This window comes from Sciurus carolinensis, chromosome 9 (assembly GCF_902686445.1).
Source record: "Sciurus carolinensis chromosome 9, mSciCar1.2, whole genome shotgun sequence".
Classification (NCBI taxonomy): Eukaryota; Metazoa; Chordata; class Mammalia; order Rodentia; family Sciuridae; genus Sciurus; species Sciurus carolinensis.
Window position 1 is genome coordinate 66,912,415 of NC_062221.1, and position 22,520 is coordinate 66,934,934.

Consider the following 22,520-nt stretch of genomic DNA (forward strand, 5'->3'; position numbering starts at 1 on the left):
AATCCTGGAATAGTAAAATTAGTTGTCTGTATGACTTGCAAAGGTATAGTTTTGTAAAGCCCTACCCCTTTTGCATTATATAGAAGAAAGTTTTGGAACTTGTTAACAGTAAAGGTTGAAGGTTACCAAAAGGACCTACAGTCTTCTAAAACAGGAACAAAAACTGGTGCTTACAAGAAAGGCATGGAAAAAAAAAAAAAGCAAGGAATGCATCCTAAATTTGCTCTTTTCTGACTTTTGCACTGGAATAAGTAAGAAAAGCAAGCTGGCCAAGAACTGCAGGCTGGTAATTATGGATTAGAGTAGTTCTTTGCACTTTTTCTCTAAGAGGCAAGATAATATTTTAAGTTTTGAAGGCAATATGGTCTCTGTTGCACTACTTATTTCTGTCTTTATGGGGAAAAAGTAGCAATAGACAAGATGTAAATGTATTCCAATAAAACTTTACAGACGCTAACATTTTAAATCCCTGTAATTGTCATGACTCTCTACATATATGATTAATTTTTTTTCAATAATTAGAAAAATATAAATCCTGTTCTTAGCTTGTATGGAGTTTAAAACAAAAAACAAAAAACAAAACAGAAGAAGTTAGGACGGGTTTGGTCCAAGGACTACAAGATTTTTTTTTTTTTTCGCACCAGGGATTGAATCCAGGGGTGCTTAACCTCTGCCACGTCCCCAGTCCTGTTTTTTTGTTTTTTGTTTTTTTCCATTTTGAGACAGGGTCTCTTTCAGTTGCTTAGGGTTTCATTAAGTTGCTGAAGCTGGCATGGTACTCGGGTTCCTGACTACTCTTGATTATAATCAGAGCTCTGGCTGCTCTACTAGCTGAGTATCCTTGGTCATGTTTCCTAACTTCTATGAAAGTCAGGTTCCGTGTGTATTTCCCAAGATCCTGGTTAGTAAGAGATTAGGCACGTTAAAGCGCAGGACAGAGACACACTTTAATGCACAAACCACTCCATCTTCGCCAGTTCCTGGCTGCAGCGCGTGCGCAGGCGCAGTGAAGGACCAGTGCCTCTGCTAGAGCAAGGGACTCGGTCACGTGGGGGCCCGGAGCAACCCTGTTGCCCTGGCGACCGACTCCCAGGCCACTTACGGCAGCAGCAAGCGGTCAGGGGGCCTAGTAGAGACGCCCTAACCAAAAATCCCTGACCATGACCACCTCCTCCCAGCCGTCCCTTTCTCGGGGCGCATCCTTGCCCGTGGGCGACGGATTGCTTGACACTGAGAAGAACTCAGGGGAGGCGGAGAACACCTACATTCTGAGGCCCATTTTCCAGCAAAGGCGGGTAGCAAATGGGATGTGGCGGGGGCGACCTGGAGAGTGCTGGGTCCGCCAAGCAGAGGTCGTCTGGGAGCCTGACCGCCGGAAAGGGGCACGTGGGGCAGAGACCCCGGCCTACCCAGTTGGGAAGGGAGGGGCGGGGTGGGAGCCGAAGAGGAAGGCAAGGGCGGGGAGGGGCTGTAGGTTGCGGGGACGCGGCTGTTCTGACGTTCCAACTCTTCTCAGCTGTAGGGGACAGCAGAGGACTGGATCCGCCCAGCAGAGTTAGGTCGCCTGCAGCGCAGTTTCGCTGGCACAGCCGGAGTGGTTGACCTTAGGGGATCCAGGACATGCGCAAGGGAAAAGGAGATGGACAGAGTAGAGAGAGGCAAAACACCAGCGGCTTACGTTCACTGGTGTTTCGAGGGTTACCGTGTGCACACCTGTGCCAGAATGCATTTACTCCTGGCACCGGACCTGTGTACAAAGTCCTTCCTACATAGTATCCGGATGCTCTTAAACAATGTTACCTTGCCGGAAGAGGGCAGTCAGCTAAGTCTGCAGGAGCCATTGCTAATCGCTAGTTTCTATAAAAAAATATATTTTTAAAAAATTCCCCAAGCTCTTCCTCTGTTGTTGGAAACCATATTACTGAATTTGATACTTAGCAAGTGTAGTGTTGGAAACCAGGAACTTTGGTTATATGTGATAAAAAAAAAATTCATGTATCAGTTTTCCCTTGGGTAAAATGGACAGTGTTTTCAGTTATTCTAGTAAAATGTTCTACGTACATAGAATGCCATTAAAAGGTGTTTCTGTTGCAAAAAAAAATAAAATAAAATGCAGAACAAGATTAATTTAAAAAACACGTATTATGTAGGAGTAATCCTATGAGTTTATATGTGACCTATTTGAAGAAAACCTTAACATTTTATCAAGAATTTAAAAAGCTTAAGGGAGGAGCCAAATATAGTGTGTTTGTTGATAAGAAGAAGACCACATTTTGGACAGAGCAAATCTGTATGTGTGTGTGTGTGTTTGTGTGTGTGTGTGTGTGTACACATGTTCACCTGGGACTGAACACATGGCCTCCTGCATGTTTAACTGGTATTCTTCTTCTAAGCAACACTTCCAGCCCCCAAATCTTGGAAATTTGATGATGATTCTGAATTTCATCTGTGCAAATGGGCAGGCAAGAAAGCAAAGGAAATATGGTTAAAAAGTAATGAGGGAACACTAGTACTACTGAATATTAAACATCATAACAAGCTGAAAAATCTATAGTTTAATTTTGATAACCTGGCATTAAATAGATAAATAAACTGATGGAATATACAGCCCTGAAAAGGACCAGTGTTTTAATATATGATAAATTCAAGCAACTTGCTAATGGTATTATAAGGTTGGTAAAATTAAAGGAGGTCTTTTTTTTTCTTTCTCTGTCTTCTTTTATCCAATAATTCATTTCTTCAAAAACTATCCATTTAAGCCAGGTGTGGTTGTGCATGCCTATAATCCCAGTGATTTGGGAATCTGAGGCAGGAGAATCACAAGTTCAAGGCCAGCCTCAGTAACTTAATTAAGACCCTGTCTCAAAATAAAAAAATTAAAAAGGGGAGGGGATATAGCTCAGTAGTAGAGCACCCCAGGCCTCAAATCTCCAGTACCAAACAAAAAAACAAAACCAACAAAACATCTCCCCTCCCATCTATTTAGTATCTATTATGTGTGCCAGGCATTGTTATAGGAAATGGAAGTCTAATTTGAACAAAATAGACAAATAATCCCTGCTCTCATGGATCGTATGTCTAGCAGGATTGAAGGACAATAAATAAGAAATAAAAAAGTAAGGTATATAATGTTTCAGATAGTAACAAATGCCAGGAAGGGAGATAAGAAGAGATATGGTAGGAGGGTACTTTGAAGTTTGTTGATGGTAGCTAAGAAGGGTGACTTTTGCATAAAGACTTGAAAGAAATAAGAGAGGGCTGGGGTTGTGGCTTAGTGGTAGAATGCTTGCTTAGCATGTGTGAGGCCCTGGGTTCAATTCTCAGTACAGCATATAAATAAATAAGGGTATCATGTCCATCTACCACTACAAAATAATAAAAAAAAAACTAAGGGAGCTAGACATGCTGTTATGGGGCGGGGCGCAACTTAAGAACAGACCAATCACCACTGAGAAGTCCAAATTTGAGAGTCTTTATTAAGCTGGCCAGCTGACTGTCTCACACAATGCCCCAAAAATGGCTATTGGGAGAACAGCCCCAACTAGAGGGTTATCGGGGTTCTTATACCAAAATCACATCAATCTTAAGTGTCTGTTGCTATGATTCAAAATTACAAACTAACATCATGAGATCATCAACAGAGGGGGAAGTGGGTCAAAATGACCCTTACCTTGGTACAAATTAAAGAATGGTTACTAACATCCACACAATCACCATTCACATGGTACATTGTTTAGAAGCAATAGGAATCAAAAGAGAGCAATTTTTCATTACATAAGAATTGTCATTTTGTATTGCTAAACATGTCACGCTAAATAACTGATGATGGTACAGAGGCAGGGTATTCCCATGGGAGAAGCTAAGCAATTGTTGATGGGTACAGAGGTGGGGTGTTCCCATGGGAGAAGCTTGTTTCCTGCATAACATGGAGTCTCAGAGAAGAATGGAGTCTGTCCAGTCATTTCCCTTATAGTCTGGCTATAACATTCTCATGGAGCCAGATCTGTCAGCCCATCACAATGCTTATATCGGGAGGAATTGAACTTTGGGCAGAAATAATGGCAATTATAGAGGAACTAAGGTTTGTATGCCTGATGTGGTTAAAGAACATAGGGAAGGCCACTGTGGCCTGAGAACAGAAGTATGGGAAAAGTACTAGAAAACAAAGTCAGAAAATCTGTTGTGGTAGATCACATGATACCTTATAGGTTAGAGTGAAGACATTGGCCTTTACTGCGTAAATTATCCAGGTGAAAGACAATGCAAATGGTAGTTTGGAGCAAGATGGTAGTGATGGGATGGTAAGATTGGTTGAATTTTAGATTATTTTGAGGGTAGAACAGTTAAGATTTTTCTCACCAACAAGATTGGCATCAACATTTCTGGCTTGAGTCACTGGAAGAATGGAGTTCCGTGACTGAGATGGGAAAAACCACAAGAGACCTACCTAGACTAGGGAGAAGAGAAGCTCAATATTGAATTTCAATTGCTCATTAGACATCCAGATGGAATATTTGTTGATCTGAGGTTTAGGCATAGTCCAGGCTATAGATAGAAATTTGGGATATGACTGTTATATTAATTTGTTTCTCTTACTTTTATAATGAAAAAATATGAAAAAGCAGGACTAAATGGTACTAATGACAAAAAAGAAAGAAAAAAAAACTGGGGAAGTTGAGGTGTGAAGGCACATTGGGATTTTGGAGTTACCAATTAGATGTTCTCAAATTTTTCAATTAGGTTCAGACCCTCTGTGGTCAAAGACTGTATCCACACTGTGCTCAAGGAGGAACTGGCAAATGCTGAATATAATCCAGAAGAAATGCCTCAGCTCACAAAACATTTATCAGAAAATATTAAAGATAAATTAAAAGGTAAGAGTGTAATAACTGGAAATGATGTATATTATCTCCAAACACTCAGTTTTTCCCATTTGTTCTTTTCCCCATCTTTAAACAAGGGATATAAGCTGAGGAGTCTATTAAAGACAATTTTCAGTATCTAGTATTTAATAATTATTTGGTGACTTTTACTAATGTATACAATTGCAGATGGTGAGAAAGAGTAAAGATGTGAATAAAAACATTGCAGGGAACCACTGTCAAGAAATCTGAAAATTCAGAAAGGCCAGGAATTACAGGGATGCTTTTTCCCCATAATTCCTGGTTGTTTTTCCCACTAAGTTATCAATTTCTTAGTCTGGCATTCAGGACTGTCCCAGGCTGTCCTCAGTCCATCTCTCCAGCTGAATCCTTAACTACTTATCTTACTCAACCTTCCACTCCTGTCAAACCCTACATCTGCAGAGGGTATTTTATCCTTTTCCTATCTTGTCCTTTTTGCTTCTCTTTTGTTCATAATGTTAACAAAAACATTATTATATTATTATGCTAAAAAGTTCTTTATTTCTATCTGCTCTTTTTTAAAAGATTTTTTTTTTGGAAGGAAGGAATATCTTCATAAAAGTAATTTATGTTCATTATAATAATTCTGGACAATACAGATAAATATACTCAAAGTTTTAGAAAATTACATGAAATTTTATTATCCAAAAGTAATTATAATTTAATATTTTGGTGAATTTTCTTCTTTTCCTGGGCTTGTTTTAACTTTTAGAAATAAAAAAATAGGGCTGGGTTTGTAGCTCAGTGGTAAAGCACTTGCCTAGCAAGGGTGAGGTTCTGGGTTCAATCCTCAGCACCACATAAAACAAATAAATAAAATAAAGGTTAAATTCTTAAAAAATAAAAATAAAAAAATATAGCCAGGCATGGTGACACATGCCTGTAATTCCAGCTGCTAGAAAGGCTGAGGAAGGAGGATCCCAGATTTGAGGCCAGCCTAGGCAACTTCATGAGACCCTATGTCAAAATAAAAAATAAAAAGGGCAGGGAATGTAGTTCAGTGGTAGAGTGCTTGCCTAGCCTGTGTGAGGCCCTGGGTTGGATCCCCAGCACTCCTTGCCCCAAATATATAGGAGGGTACAAAGAAGAAAATAGTAATCCAATATATTTCTATTACTCAGAATTCACTACTGTTAGTATATTAGCATTTTTGTTTTCTGACTTTTTAATGAAAATTCAGTTCGAATTACAGCAAAAACAAGATATATGCTCATTATAAAAGTATAAACACTGTAGAAATATAGATAAGTTAGAAATTTCACCCCATGGAGTCAGGGGTATAGAGCACATGCTTACAATATGTTGGGTTTGAGCCCCAATATTCAAAAAAAAAAAAAAAAAAAAGAGAGAGAGAGAGAGAAAGAGCGAACGTGGGAGGGAGGGGAAGAAAAATATCCCAAGTGATACCACCTACACTTAGGCAAACATCATAGCAACCACTTTTCTGGGTATATACATACAAATACTTCAATAATAATAGGATGCTGAAGACCTATTTCCCATAGTTGTATAATATTTTTTTCTTTTTAAATTTATTTTTATTGTAAACAAATGGCAAATAGTATACATCTTGTTTCTCTATACATGAAGTAGAGGCATACCATTTGTGTAATCATACATTTACCTAGGGTAATAGTTTTTGACTAGTTGTATAGTATTGATTCTATATTTAAATGGAATGATGGTTCACTATTTAGTTCTTTTACCATACTTTCATTGTTGAGTTCTTTATTTTGGTTCAAATTTACCTGATGAGATTTTGTCAGTTTTTCAGCAAGGTCTCATAAATGCTGACTATTTCTTGGACTTTTTTGTTTGAGATATCTGACTTTTTCTTTAAACTAGAATATGATTTGTATGATTTATTTATTATTATTTTTTGCAGTGCTGGGGAACCCAGGGCCTTTAGTGTGCTAGACAAGTGCTCTACTGAGTTATGTCCTAGCCTGTATGAATATTTTTGAGGTAATAGTTTATTTTCTTGACTCTAGTAGACTGTCTTCATTGTCTTCTGTCAATGAATGTTAACCCATTAATTTCCAAGTTTTCAATTTTGTGAACAATGAAATTGACACAGGTGTATTAAAGTAGGTTGGAAATCATAATCTGGAGTTTATATTATTATATTAATATTATAATTATTATAGTATAATTATATTCTTATTATTTAATTATACTATATGTTATATAATTATATTGTATATAATATACTGTAAGTTTTTATAGGTGTTCCACATCTGGGAAAATGGGACAAATGGGTTGTCTATGGAGAAATCTGAGGCCAATTTAAAGTTAGCCTTAAAGAATCCTGTTCTTAATTTTTATGCTGTAGGGTCTGGGTTGGTATTGAGTATTTTATATCTTGTAATCTGAAGATTTCATTTTCTCCATATCAGGAGAATTTTCTTCTATCTCTGAACACATTTTATGTTCCATTTTTTGTATTCTCTTCTTCAGGACACCAAGTGTTATTATAGTGACTCATCTTTGCCTTCCATGTCTATTAGCTTTTCTCTAGCATAATTTCTTCCTTTTTCATTGTCATTTCTACTTGTGATTTTATTAAGGCAGTAACTCATTTTTCATTTGTGTCCTCTTGTCATTTTGATTTGTTGTTGTTGTTGTTTTTGGTACCAGGGATTGAATCCAGGGGTGCTTAATCACTGAGCCACATCCCTAGCCCTTTTTGTTTTTAATTATTTAAAAAAATTGTTGGTACCAGGACTTGAACCCAGGAGTGAGAATCACTGAGTCACATCCCCAAGCCCTTTGTATTTTTTATTTTGAGACAGGGCCTCACTAAGTTGCTGAGGGTCTCACTATGTTGCTGTGGCTGGATTTGAACTTGTGATCCTTCTGCCTCAGACTCCAGAGCTGCTGGGATCACAGGTGTGTGCTACCAGGTCAAATATTGTTTATTTTGAGACAGTTTTGCTAAAATGCTAAAGGCCTTGCTAAGTCACTGACGCTGGCCTTGAGTTTGCAATCCTCCTGCCTCAGCCTCCCAAATCACTGGGATTATAGGCATGCCCCACTGTGTCTGGCTCTCTTGTCATTTTGAATCTAATACTTCTACAAAGACATTATTTGAGTGTTGGTTGTATTAGAATTGTTTCTTTCCTAGGATGTTATCCTCGCCTTCATCTTTTTTCATGGTTTTATAATGTGATTAAATTCTTATTTTATTGAATATATAAGCTTACATTGTTCTATATTGTAAATCAATTATGAAGAATTCATCATCATCTTATTAATATTATTTCCTAGGTTGAATTTTTAATCTCTTAGACAGTGTCTTTCACAGTAGTTATTCTTTTGTTTTTGCCATCGTCTTTACATATTGCTATTCAACTTCTTTTTTGTTCTGCCTATATATCATAATTGCTCAGATATGGTGAGGTGATTTTCCTCAAGTTCTTTTTCCAGCATATGAGAATACTTTATTTTTCTCATAGAACTGTGATTTAAGGGCTAGGTATTTAATATTCTAGCCATGTTTCTATACCATTAGGGATTCATTAGAGAAAAGAGGACGCTCATCTGAACGTGTAACATTTTTAAAAATATATGTATTTTTTAGTTGTAAATGGACACAATGCCTTTATTTATTTTTATGTGGTGCTGAGGATCGAACCCAGTGCCTCACATGTGCTAGGCAAATGCTATAGTGAGCTACAGTCCCAGCCCTTGAGTATGTTCAATATTTTTAAAGAACAACTTGGGCTACCAGAAGTGGTGGCACATACCTGTAATCCCAGTGACTCAGGAGGCTGAAAGTTCAAGGCCTGTCTGGGCAACTTAGGGAGATCCTGTCTCAAAATAAAAAGATTCAAAGGGCTGGGAATGTAGCTCAGAGGTAGAGAGTACCTCTGGGTTCAATTCCTAGTATGAAAAAATAAAAAAACCAAAATATTGGGCTCTGTCTTCTAAGATTTTGTTAAATATTCTAAATTAGGGGTCATGTTTCACATGGAGGTTACTTGTATTCTTCAGGTTGTTTGCCCAACTTACTATGTAATCCTGGAGACTTTACTTTCATCAAAGAGAATTGGCCTGTTTTATTGCTCATTTTTCTCCCTTCCTTCCTTTCCTTTTTTTTTTTTTTAAATTCTTCTATGCCCTGCTCAGAAGAGCAGGAAGATAAAGATGCCCTTCAGTTTTCTTCTCTCCAGATTTGGCATTAGTGAGAATTTTCAGGGTTTTATTCCTTTAGCAGTGTAGTTGATGGGGCAGGCAGTTGAGGGTACTGCTGGGTCACTCCAATATACCCCAAATCTTCTTGTTTTTCTTTCCTACCTTATTGAACAGCTTACAGTTTACTGAAGCTCCTGGGCTCTCATGCCTTTGCATATACTATTCCCTTTCCATAAAATGGAAAAAGATTGTTGACTTGGTCAATTCTTATTCGTCCTTCAAGGACTCAGCTCTTTTATTATCACACTGCCCATGAAGTCTTTTCTGGTTATCTCTTCCCACTGCCCAGATGAATGGAGGGGCTCCAGTGCTGTGCTCCTTATGTACCTTATATGTTCCACTCCTGAAGTTAATGGCATATTGCATTTTCATGTTATTTTTCTGTCTGCCTTCAAGTTCCTTACTATTATAAGTTCTCTAAGGCAAGAAGAGTGTCTCATTTATCTCTGTAACTTGAAGGCCTTGCTTAGTACCTGACTTAGAGTAGGGGAAAAAGAAGGAAGCTAAGGTTTACTGAGAGAGCATTATGTGCTAATGCTATTCTAGATGCTTTATGTATTTTTTTGGCAAAATAATTTTATTTCCTAACACATGGTAAACATATATATCCAATATGTGTTCCTCCTGCATATCTATTCACAAATGATTTCCAAACCACAACTGTTTTGACATGTACTGAAGTTATCTTAGTTGAAATATGAAAAATGCTTTTGGACAGATAACATTTTGGATTGGTCATAGGACAATTTGCTTCAGTTAGATGAATTCTATAACTTTAAAGCTTTAAAAAGCTATTACTTTTGCATCTAATACTTCCAGATGAATAGGATGCAGCAATATCAGCTTGTATTCCATAGAAAATCCTATCAGTTTTTCTGGTGATGGAATCACTTATCCACAGCTATTGATATTGTACAGGCAGATTCACATGGTAGTGGCAAAGCATCCATAATGGCTTTGGCAGCATCAGGATCACACTTGAAGGGGCTCTCAGACACTGTTGTATTCATGAAACTGATTCCTTTTCCATTGCTTCCTTAGTCACTAATGCTTTCCAATAGTCACAAGTGCTTTTAATAATATCAATTCTTATTTTTTCTTTTTAGAAATGGGATTTGACCGATATAAAATGGTGGTACAAGTAGTGATTGGAGAACAAAGAGGTGAAGGAGTATTGTGAGTAGTTGTTTTTTTCCTTCTTATTTTTATTCATCTGTTTCTTATGAGATATTCTTCCTCTTGAAAATTCAGTAAAATTGTGTCTTTGCAAAAATGAGGAGAAAGGAAAGTGTAACAAAATGCAGCTATGAACTGAAGAGGTCTTGGAACTAAGGTCCAGTCTAATTGAGTTCCATGGGGTAACTCCTTATTCATAGTATCTATAGGCTAGTAAATCTTTTAGGGTTTATGTGTACATGCTTCCATAGACAACATGGGATTATGGACATATGTTTCCTCATATTCCTCATTGCCCAGCCTTTGATATTTTTACTTTCATAAATTATTTATACATTGCTGGTGGGGCTGCAAATTAGTGTAGCCACTCTGGAAAGCAGTGTGGAGATTCCTTAGAAAACTTGGAATGGAACCACCATTTGACCCAGCTATCCCACTCCTTGGCCTATACCCAAAGGACTTAAAATCAGCATATTACAGAGATACAGCCACATTAATGTTCATAGCTGCTCAGTTCACAATAGCCAGATTGTGGAACCAACCTAGATGTCCTTCAATTGATGAATGGATAAAGAAACTGTGGTATATATATACAATGGAATATTACTCAGCCATAAAGAATGATAAAATTATGGCATTTGCAGGCAAATGGATGAAATTGGAGAATATCATGCTAAGTGAGATAAGCCAATCTCAAAAAAACAAAGGACGAATGATATCGCTAATAAGTGGATGATGACACATAATGGGTGTGGGAGGGGTTAGTGTTAGGGTTAGAGTTAGGGTTAGGGAGGGGGGCAAGAATGGAGGAAGGAAGGACTGTATAGAGGGAAAAGAGGGGTGGGAGGGGTGGGGGGAAAGGGTTAGGGTTAAAAATAACAAAATGAATCAAACAACATTACCCTATGTAAATTTATGATTACACAAATGGTATGCCTTTACGCCATGTACAAACAGAGAAACAACATGTATCCCATTTGTTTACAATAAAATAAAAAATAAATAAATAAATTATTTAAAAACTCAGACCTCCTTATTAGCAAATCTACTAGCCTTTCTTAGCTCTTGTTCTTGGCCTTGGCTTCTATTTCTTAAAAGTCACTCCTTTTTTTTTTTTTTTTTTTTTTTGGCCCTGATGTCAGTTATCTAACTCGTTTTTCTGACTGCTTATCTTCCTTTCTTCATTGGATCCTTTCTCCCTTATATCCCAGTTGTGAGCTTTCTGCAAGGTTCCGTTCTTGACCTTCTGTTCTTCTTGGTGCTTTTACAAGAGCTCATTCATTCTCATGATCTCATTTCCATATTATTGATTCCAAAATCTGTTGCCTGTATTTTCCTATGCCTAAGTGTTAATCTTCTACTTTCCTTTAAAAATAGTGCCTAATACAGGATTTTATAAGAAAGTACATTATTACATATTTTGTAAGAAGGTATTGAATTAAATGAATTAAAAAATATCTTGTAGATGTTATCACTGAGAATTTTCACCATAGAATTTTAGATCTGAAAGGTACTGTAATTATTTTCTAGTGTCCTCATTTTATGGATGCCACTTCAGCATAGTTTGCCCAAAAATATATATCTGGCTTGGTGTCAGTGTTACTAATAGAACCCGATCTTCTGACTCCTTCCCTTGACTGGGTAGGACACATACACACAAAATAAATAAATAAAATGGCTGGGGATATAACTCAAGTGGTAGAATGCCACTGGGTTCAATCCCAGTATCCAGTGCGGGGAGGGGGAAAAGTAAAGCCTCACTTGGTGGCATGTTCCCAGCTACTTGGGAGGTTAAGGCAGGACTGCTTGAGCCTAGGAGTTTGGGGCAGCTTAGGCAATATAACAAGACCCTTTCTCTTAAAAACAAACAAATCCCACCATCATGTATTTCTATAATACACCAATAAAAACATGGAAAAAAATAAAAAGAGAAAAAAAAGTATGTGACATACTAGAATGGAGCAGCTGGTGGTTTATGTGAAACTTCAAAAAAGAAAAACACTTTCAAAAGTAAACTGAATAATATGGAATATATCTATATCTCCCTCTGTAAGCTTGGGTTCAGAACTAGTTGAATGGCCTTGGACACTACTTAATTTCTCTGATCCTCACTTTCTACATATTTATTAAATGGGTATAATAGTACCCACCTTGTAGGATTGAGTTAATACATGGAAAGCACTAGGACTAGTGACTGTACTGACTGGCACAAAGTAAGAACTCAGTAAATGTTAATGATGATGAATCATATTCATATATTTCATAAAAATGTAAAATATTTGTAATTACTTTTTTATATAACATCATATTGTGAATACCTTTTCATGATTTTGAGTGCATTCTTTCTGCAGAACATCTTTTTTTTTATCAGCTTATTTTTATTTTTTATTTTTTATAATTTATTTTTATTGTAAACAAATGGGATACATGTTGTTTCTGTTTGTACATGGAGTAACAGCATACCATTTGTGTAATCATACATTTACATAGGGTAATGATGTTTGATTCATTCTGTTATTTTTTCCTTCCCCCCCACCCCTCCCACCCCTCTTTTCCCTCTATACAGTCCCTCCTTCCTCCATTCTTGCCCCCCTCCCACCCTCCATTATGTGTCATCATGCGCTTATCAGCGAGATCATTTGTCTTTTGGATTTTTAAGATTGGCTTATCTCACTTAGCATGATATTCTCCAATTTCATCCATTTGCCTGCAAATGCCATAATTTTATTACTCTTTATAGCTGAGTAATATTCCATTGTATATATATATATACCACAGTTTCTTTATCCATTCATCAATTGAAGGACATCTAGGTTGGTTCCACAATCTGGCTATTGTGAATTGTGCAGCTATGAACATTGATGTGGTTGTATCTCTGTAGTATGCTGATTTTAAGTCCTTTGGGTATAGGCCAAGGAGTGGGATAGCTGGGTCAAATGGTGTTTCCATTCCAAGTTTTCTAAGGAATCTCCACACTGCTTTCCAGAGTGGCTGCACTAATTTTCAGCCCCACCAGCAATGTATGAGTGTACCTTTTTCCCCACATCCTCTCCAACACCTATTATTGCTTGTATTCTTGATAATCGCCATTCTAATTGGGGTGAGATGAAATTTTAGTGTAGTTTTGATTTGCATTTCTCTTATTACTAAAGATGGTGAACATTTTTTCATATGTTTGTTGATTGCTTGTAGATCTTCTTCTGTGAAGTGTCTGTTCATATCCTTAGCCCATTTGTTGATTGGGTTATTTGTATTCTTTTTTTTTTGGTATAAAAACTGTCCTTTATTTTGTATTGTCCTATTTAAGTTCTATTATTTTTAATACCACTACTTTGAAAAGCAATACAGATTAATAAATAAAAATTAAAAAAGGAATCTTAGTACAGAAAACACATTTAGTAAATTAAAGCAAACAACTAAAATTGGGGAGATACAAGACAGCAAGACAAGCCAAAGAGTCAAATTACCCAAGGAGCTACTCTATTGAGTCATTTCTTCCAGTTCTAGTGACCATTTAGTAAGTACATCGGCCAAAGAAATAGAAGCAAATGAAGGCTTTTGGGCTGTATAAAGTGCTAATTTTAATCCACAAAAAGAGAAAATAAGAAAAATCACTAATAAAAGTAATGGTCACTCAATTCAAATTAATATTAGTTTACAACATTTATAGCTAGTGTTTTAACTCTGTATGAGCAACATCTAAGTGCCTGCATAGCTAGTTTTTTAAACTTTACAGAAAATCCAGTATAATACTGAGTGCTTATCATACAAATATAAAAGAATAGTCTTAAGAAGTTATTCAAATGTTAACAATATTATGGTCCTACAAGAGGCCTCTTCCAGAGTCTAGTAACTAGATTATCGCAGTAACAATGTATCCAAAGAGAACAGTTATGTACACAAATCATACATCATTGTGAGATGGTCATGAATATGACACTGGCCTTCTAGTTCTAAAGCTTCAACAATTTGTGCAGCAGAAGGACGATCTTTAGGATCTTCATTAGTGCATACAGAGAAGAGTTCAATTACTTTCTGGTAGGATTCATCCAGTTCTTCGATATTAATAGGTGACCTGGTTCCCAATGCTGCATAATATGCCTCATCATTGAAGTCACTTTCATCAAAAGTTTTATCTTCATCATCATCATCACCATAAAAATTAACGTGTGGAATAGATAAAGTCATCATTTCCCACAGAGTAAGGCCATATGCAAATATGTCTGCCTTATCAGTAATGATGCCATTTTCCTCCAAAGTTTCCTTGGGCTTCCAAGGCTCAGTACCAATGTAACAGGCCTCAGGATCAGTCACAGTCATATTTTCATCCAGTGTTAGAGAGACTCCAACATCACAGATTTTAATTGTTTCAAAATCACCTTTAATTACAACATTTGAAGACTTTATGTCTCCATGAAGCAGTTTCTTTTCTTGGTACAGATACTTTAGCCCTCTTGCCATGTTCAAAGCAACTTTTAAAATTATAGGTACATCTTGGCTGTCTTTATTTCGCTTTTCTATTAAATCATTTAGAGACTTTTCACCTCCATACTCCATAGCAAGGCACAGACTGCCATCATTGGCTTCAGTAAAAGCACGATAACCTACAATGTTTGGATGATGAAAGTTTTTCAAAATCTTAGCTTCATCAGTTAGTCTCTTTTGATATATACTCCGATAATCATCACTACATATGGGATTAATCTTTTTCACAGCCCAAGGAGAATGAGACAAACCTCTTGGAGATCTTTTCATTAGGTAAACATTTACCCCAGTCCCAAAGCCAAGCTTCTGCATTAATGGAGAGGCAGGAATATTTATACATGGAGTTGAACATAACACAGATTTCCTTTTATCAGATAATTTGCTTGGTGTCTTGAAATCATCAGTTCCTTCCATTATAACAACCACTGTAGGTCCTCAAAAGGCCCCAGCCGGAACCCCGCACCGCACGGGCGGCAGCAGCCGTTGAGTCCCGACCTCTCTTCACTTTCGGGTTATTTGTATTCTTCATGTAGTTTTTTGAGTTCTTTATATATTCTGGAAATTAGTGCTTTATCTAAAGTATGAGTGGCAAAGATGTTCTCCCACTCTGTAGGCTCACTCTTCGCATTGCTGATAGTTTCCTTTGCTGAGAGAAAGCTATTTAGTTTGAATCTATCCCAGTTATTGATTCTTGCTTTTATTTCTTGTGCTATGGGAGTCCTGTTAAGGAAGTCTGATCATAAACCAACAAGTTGAAGATTTGGACCTACTTTTTCTTCTATAAGATGCAGGGTCTCTGGTCTGATTTCAAGGTCCTTGATCCATTTTGAGTTGAGTTTTGTGCAGGGTGAGAGATAGGGGTTTAGTTTCATTCTGTTGCATATGGATTTCCAGTTTTGCCAGCACCATTTGTTGAACAGGCTGTCTTTTCTCCATTGCATATTTTTGGCACCTTTGTCTAGTATGAGACAATTCTATTTATTTGGGTTTGTGTCCATGTCCTCTATTCTGTACCATTGATCTACCTGTCTATTTTGGTGCCAATACCATGCCGTTTTTGTTACTATTGCTTTGTAGTATAGTTGAAGTTCTGGTATTGTGATACCCCCTATTTCATTCTTCCTGCTAAGGATTGCTTTAGCTATTCTGGGTTTCTTATTCTTCCAGATGAATTTCATGATTGCTTGCTCTATTTCTGTAAGATACGTCATTGGGATTTTAATTGGAATTGCATAAGAATCTGTATAGCACTTTTGGTAGTATGGCCATTTTGACAATATTAATTCTGCCTACCCAAGAACATGGGAGATCTTTCCATCTTCTAAGGTCTTCCTCAATTTCTTTCTTCAATGTTTTGTAGTTTTCATTGTAGAGATCTTTTACCTCTTTGGTTAGATTGATTCCCAAGTATTTTATTTTTTTTTTGAGGCTATTGCAAATGGAGTTGTTTTCCTCATTTCCCTTTCAATTGTTTTGTCACTTGTGTATAAAAATGCTTTAGATTTATGCGTGTTGATTTTATAGCCTGCTATTTTGCTGAATTCATTGATGAGGTCTAGAAGTTTTCTGGAGGAGGTTTTTGGATCCTCTAAATATAGAATCATGTCATCTGCAAATAGTGACAGCTTAAGTTCTTCTTTTCCTATTCCGATCCCTTTAATTTCTTTGGTCTGCCTAATTGCTCTGGCTATGTTGAATAGAAGTGGTGAAAGAGGATATCCCTGTCTTGTTCCCGTTTTTAAAGGGAATGGTTTCAGTTTTTCTCCATTAAGAATGATGTTGGCCATGGGCTTAGCATAAATAACATTTACAATGTTCAGGTATGTTCCTACTATCCCTATTTTTTCTAGTGTTTTGAGCATGAAGGGGTGTTGTATTTTGTCGAACGCTTTTTCTGTGTCAATTGAAATAACCATATGATTCTTATCCTTAAGTCTATTGACATGATGGATTACGTTTATTGATTTACAGATGTTAAACCATCCTTGCATTTCAGGGATGAACCCCACTTGATCGTGGTGCACAATTTTTTAAATATGTTTTTGGATATTGGTTTGCCAATATTTTGTTAAGGATCTTTGCATCCATCTATATTCATCAAGGATATTGGTCTAAAATTTTCTTTCCTTGATGTGTCTTTGCCTGGTTTGGGTATGAGGGTGATATTAGCTTCATAGAATGAGTTTGGTAGGGTACCCTCCTTTTCTATTTCCTGGAATACTTTGAAGAGTGTTGGAATGAGTTCTTCTTTAAAGGTCTTGTAGAACTCGGCTGAGAATTCATCTGGTCCTGGACTTTTCTTGGATGGTAGATTTTTAATGGTTCCTTCTATTTCATTGCTTGATATTGATCTGTTTAAATTGTGTATGTCCTTCTGGTTCAGTTTGGGAGGAGCATATTGTCTCTAGAAATTTGTCAATGTCTTCGGTAGTTTCTATTTTGTTGGAATACAGATTTTCAAAGTAGCTTCTCATTATGTTCTGTATCTCAGTGGTGTCTGTTGTGATATTTCCTTTTTCATCACGAATTTTAGTAATTTGGGTTTTCTCTCTCCTTCTCTTTGTTAGTGTGGCTAAGGATTTGTCTATTTTGTTTACTTTCTCAAAGAACCAAACTTTTTGTTTTGTCAATTTTTTGAATAGTTTCTTTTGTTTCAATTTCATTGATTTCAGCTCTGATTTTAATTATTTCCTGTCTTCTACACTAGAACATCTCTTTAATGACTACATAGAATTAAAATTTTTTTTAATATATATATTTTTAGTTGTTTATGGACCTTTATTTAATTTATTTATTTATATATGGTGCTGAGGATCAAACCCAGGATGTAACACATGCCAAGCAAGTGCTCTACCACTGAATCACAACCCCAGCCCTACATAGAATTTCACTGCCAGGGAATATCATAATTTCATTTACCAATCCAGTCCTGATGTACATTTGTTGCCATTTTTTAATTGATTTTTAAAATTTTTTATTTTTGGGGGGGGGGTATCAAGGATTGAACTCAGGGGCCACCACTGAGTCACATCCCCAGCTCTATTTTGTATTTATTTAGAGACAGGGTCTCATTGAGTTGCTTAGCACCTTGCTTTTGCTGAGACTAGCTTTGAATTTGCGATCCTCCTGCCTCAGCCTCCCCAGCTGCTGGGATTACAGGCATGCACCATTGATTTTTATTGTGACTAACATTTTTTTTATCTAAGAATTTGTGGGGAATAAAATGGCCAATTTGAGAATTTAGAGGAAGCACAGCATTCTGTAGAGATAATATTGGATTTAGTTAGAAGACTGAATGTTATTTCAGTTTGCCCCTTTCTCTTATGGGACTCTATAAAATGATCAGGCTGGACTAAATAGTCTGTCCGGCCCTTCACAGATCTCCTTCTCCCATATTGTGCAGGAATTAAGCCCTTTCACAGTCACACGCAAGTATTTTAGCTGAAGTAATCTATAGAAGAGTCCCACCCAGAGTACCAAAGACTTCAAGATATCAACCCCTGCAATTGTCAGGCAGACAGTTGGATCTGAGTCTGCCAAAGCACCTGGGCTGGTCACTTGTAACTGCAACCAGCCTCATCTATGAATCCTGTCTCTTCAGGTTATCCAGCATACTCTGCTGTACAAATATGATTTTCTCTGTGTGCTAACCTGTGAAAAGGCTTGGAAGCACTGTTTCAGAAGACTGTATGAAGGGCTGGGGATATAAGCTTAGTGGTAGAATTCTTGTCTAGCATGTGTGAGGCCCTGGGTTCAATTCTCATCACAATACGAAGGAAAGTTTTTGCTTATGCAGACAGGAGTAGTTCAGATCCTTGTTATAGTGTTGGTAATTTTTTGTTCTTTGATTTTTTAGCATGGCTGCTCGATGTTTCTGGGATGCTGACACTGACAACTACACTTACGATGTTTTCATGAACGTAAGTCTATCTGGAAATCTCTTTTCTTTTCCAGGATCAGGTGGGCATTCCAAATCAAATTAATTACATTCATTAGAATCAGAGAACACTTTAATTTTAGACATTTGTCTTAAACATCTTTTAGATGAGATGATTTTACTGTTGTTATATTTGTGTTAGTAAAGTAGAAACCTTGTAAGCTGCTTATAGGCAAGGAGACTTGTATGTGTACAGCTCAGTGACAGTGCTTGTGTAGTATGTATGATGCCTTGGATTCAGTCCAGTCCTCAACGTGGGGGGAATAAAAGAGAGAGAGAGAGAGGTAAAAATTATTTTATTATTTTTAGCTACCTGTCTTATGCATCCCTGTGTTCTAAAACCCAATTCTGAAAATCCTTATTAAAGTAATAAATTGATAACTAAATATTTTGTTTACATATTTGTTTATTTGAACAAGTCACACTTTGCTAAGCTAAAAAGAAATTTGAATGGTGGGGATTCTACAAGCAAAGGTGATTTTTCTTTCAGTTACAAAATTGGTTTATCTTAAAATCATTTTTAAAACAGCAAAAATATGAGGAAGAATTTTTAAAAAGAGGTTTCTTTAAACATTGGTGAGTTATTGGCACAAATGTTTTATATAGTTTAATTATATGCTATTATTTTTCACTTGCTTCCACAAATGATCCAATCCTCTGATACTTCCAGGTTGTGAATTAGGACAGTCAGAGTTAGAGTAGAACAGAAACTGGACTGAATAAATTAGGAATGAGGAGTTCTATTTCCAACTCTGTCACTTTCCAATTGTATAACTTTAGGTAAGTCACTGGATTTTTCTGAGACTATATTTAGACTTTTAAGAAGTAGAGTTTCCCACAGACTGGTTGTGACTACCTAAGAATAATTTGGGGAACTAGTTTAAAATACAAATGCCAGGGCCTTATTCAGGTAGATTCTGATCAAATAAGCCAGAGTTTGGATCAGTGAATCTAAATTTTTAAAAGAAGTTCCTCACATGGTTCTGCTGATTGCCAGGTTTTTAGAAAAAATCTGGGACAGGACATTAAAACAAAACCAAAAACAGGTCCTTCACCACAGATAGTACTGTTGTAGAACACAGCTTGAAAATATCCAAAACAATTTTGATTTTGTTTAATAACCAGGTACTTGAGTTTAGATTACTTTTCTCCCATCGCTACCAGGCTAGAGGTGAAGTTGGTGCATCAGGCATTGCTAAGGCAGGAGGAACTCCTGTAATAAGTACCTAAAAAATGTTTTAACAAGTTAAACTAGACTTTGAAAGCATTTTGAGATTTAGAGCTAAAAGATGGACAAGTGAATTTTTATCAGTTAAGAAAAAACACCCAGAGACTATTTTCTTATCTAGAATTGATGATAACGTGCTGTTGTTCTTATTATCAGTGAAGTATACTACAGTTTCTTGGGTTAGGTAACACATTTGCTCCAAGAACTTAAAAGCATTTCATATATTATTTTACTTTGGTGAATAATTATTCATTACCTAAAGTTCATTAGTTCATATTTTTTGGTACCAGGGATTGAACCTGGGGTGCTTAACCAGTGAGCTACATCCCCAGCCCTTTTTTTGTATTTTATTTAGAGACAGAGTCTCATTGAGCTGCTTAGCATCTCCCTTTTGCTGAGACTGGCTTTGAATTTGTGATCCTCCTGCCTCAGCCTCCTGAGTCACTGGGGTTACAGGTGTGTGCCACTGTGCCTGGCCCTTTTTTTAAATTGAAGGGAAAAATCAAGACTGACAACTGACGGAGATCTGAGATGTGTTAATTTCAATTGCTTGTGCTGCCCTTATTTCATTATTAGCACTAACATTCTGAATTTCTCTGTTTTCTTATTTTTTTTTTTTTAGGACAGTTTATTCTGTGTTGCAGCAGCATTTGGGTGTTTCTACTATTGAATCTTTGAAAAAGTTGGGAAAAGATATGACCAAGAAGAGATGTGACATTTTTTTTTATTCTGTTAAATATCTTGACAAAATAAAGCTAAAAACTGGATCTGTTGTGTTTTAGGCTTATATTTTTAATGTTTTGACTTTGTTAGACTGTTTTTATTGCATTTAGAAAGTAGTGAAAAAACCCATTTTTGTTATTCAAAGATAACCAATTGTAAATATTTTGGTATATTTTCTATCAGTTTTTTTTTGTTTTTTTTTAATTTGCAGAGTTTTAAAAAACCACGTATAAAATGTTGTACTCTGATGTTTTTAACTTCTCATAATGTCATGAGTAGTTTTTATGTTATTTTATTTTCATTATGATTTTCAGGAGCATAATTTAATAGCTACATTTATTCCAGTAGGTTATACTACTGTTGTTTTTTGCCATTTCTGTAGTGAGCAACTAATTTCTAATTTTTCACTACAATAAAAAGAGATTAATTTATTTGTGCACCAAGTTTTCCCTATATTTTGAATTGTTGCATTTCTCTCTCACAAACAGTGTTTTTGCTCAACTACTGACATTCTGATTTACACACCTAATTAGCTTAACACGCCCATTTCTCCAGGGTTTGTCCAGTGTTAATCTGAGAAACGTCACACTCCCTTGAGGTTTTCTGAGATTCCTGAATTGGTTACTATTAAAAACTGTATTTGGTATTGGGGATTGAACCCTGGGGTGCTTCATCACTGAGCTACATCCCCAGTCTTTTTTTTTTTTTTTTTTTTTTTTGGGTGCTGGGGATCGCACCCAGGGCCCTGTGCTTACAAGGCAAGCACTCTACCGACTGAGCTATCTCCCCAGCCCCATCCCCAGTCATTTTTATTTTTTTTTGTTTTGAGTCAGGGTCTTGTTAAATTGCTGGGAGCGCCTTGAATTTGCAATCATTCTGTCTCAGCCCTCACGAGTCGCTAGGATTACAGTGGTGTACCACTGTGCCCAGCTAAACAATCTTTGTAGTGATGTTTCCCTTACAGGCCTTGGAGTCTTCTCCTGCTAGCTGTCCTTATTTGGGGCACTTTAGTCTATCAGCTACTAAATACCTACTTGAAATTCAAATGGAAGAGGGTCAGTTTTAAATCCTTTTTCTCCGTGAAGGCTCGAGTTTATTCACACTCTTCTCAGTCACTTTAAAGTCAAGCATGTAGAATAAAGAAAAACAAAACAAAACAAAAACAACCAGTAAATACATTAAAAAGTTCTTTTACATCTTTTTTCCATTACACTGTATCCACTTGCCTTGTATCTACAAAATCAAAAGGACCCTCCACCACCCCCACTCCTCAAAGGTTCATTTTTGTAAAAGGAAAATGTTTCTCTTTACCATACCCGCTGCTGCGTGCCTTTTCCTACCAGTGCCCTCCTTGCATTCACTCCACTCCAGCTCGATGAGCTTTCATTTGGTTCCTAAGGGTGAATTTTTCAGTTGGTTCCATTTTTTGGTGAATCAACCTGGGACAAAAATAACAGGAAGAAAGGAGATGAAGACTTGTTAGCGAACAAGTTCTCCTTCCATCACCAAGGTGGTAAAAGTCGTAGACCATCTGTATGTGAACGCCGGGGTGCCAGCGTCCTGCGCCGCGCTAGAAGCTGGGTCTACCAGTAGGAAGGACCACCAAGGGTCGGGGTGGGCCAGCAAGGAGTCGCAGAGTAGCGCTTCTTGACCGACTGCAAGAAAGTGTTGCAGTTGCACATCCATATCCCCCGAGGAGGAGCCATCTTCACTACATACTCGGGTTCCGGATGGAGACTGACCTTTACATGACCACTCATCTCCTGCCTTAGGTGTTTCTGCACGGTCACTTGGCCCCGGGGGCCTCTGTGAAAGCGGAACTATTGAAAGCGGAACTACTGTGTCAGCGGCCAGGGTTTCAGGGAGAAGTCGT

General features: G+C 37.0%; 2 protein-coding genes and 1 long non-coding RNA gene across 4 annotated transcripts; 1 reads left to right on the forward strand and 2 right to left on the reverse strand.

The window, feature by feature from the left end:
• The first annotated feature begins 1,063 nt into the window (after positions 1–1,063).
• On the forward strand, positions 1,064–20,691 carry Dynlt2b (dynein light chain Tctex-type 2B). Of its 2 annotated transcripts, none has more exons than XM_047565406.1 (5): positions 1,064–1,291; positions 4,741–4,874; positions 10,205–10,274; positions 18,616–18,679; positions 20,547–20,691. In XM_047565406.1, the coding sequence occupies exons 1-5, from the start codon at positions 1,161–1,163 to the stop codon at positions 20,592–20,594; spliced, it is 447 nt and encodes a 148-aa protein (XP_047421362.1). In that variant the 5' UTR covers positions 1,064–1,160; the 3' UTR covers positions 20,595–20,691. The 2 variants fall into 2 exon arrangements, with proteins under 2 accessions (XP_047421362.1, XP_047421363.1); XM_047565407.1 differs by lacking the exon at positions 20,547–20,691 and adding an exon at positions 19,367–19,393.
• On the reverse strand, positions 13,531–15,186 carry LOC124993518 (lymphokine-activated killer T-cell-originated protein kinase-like). Its single transcript, XM_047565403.1, has one exon. It carries the CDS (start codon positions 15,171–15,173, stop codon positions 14,166–14,168), a length of 1,008 nt encoding a protein of 335 aa, XP_047421359.1. The 5' UTR covers positions 15,174–15,186; the 3' UTR covers positions 13,531–14,165.
• LOC124993522 (uncharacterized) lies at positions 17,371–22,519 on the reverse strand. Its single transcript, XR_007110323.1, has 4 exons — positions 22,390–22,519; positions 21,964–22,086; positions 21,682–21,762; positions 17,371–18,944 (listed from the first exon to the last, which is right to left on the reverse strand). It is a non-coding gene; the product is annotated as an uncharacterized LOC124993522 (long non-coding RNA).
• Position 22,520: the final 1 nt, after the last annotated feature.

What these genes read in the sequence shown, in the direction of transcription:
- Dynlt2b (XM_047565406.1), top strand. Translation starts at nt 1,161, where the DNA reads ATGACCACCTCCTCCCAGCCGTCCCTTTCTCGGGGCGCATCCTTGCCC. An exon ending in TATTAAAGATAAATTAAAAG is followed by an intron (nt 4,875 to 10,204) that starts GTAAGAGTGTAA and finishes TTTTCTTTTTAG; the next exon opens with AAATGGGATTTGACCGATAT. An exon ending in CTTACGATGTTTTCATGAAC is followed by an intron (nt 18,680 to 20,546) that starts GTAAGTCTATCT and finishes TTTTTTTTTTAG; the next exon opens with GACAGTTTATTCTGTGTTGC.
- LOC124993518 (XM_047565403.1), bottom strand. Translation starts at nt 15,173, where the DNA reads ATGGAAGGAACTGATGATTTCAAGACACCAAGCAAATTATCTGATAAA.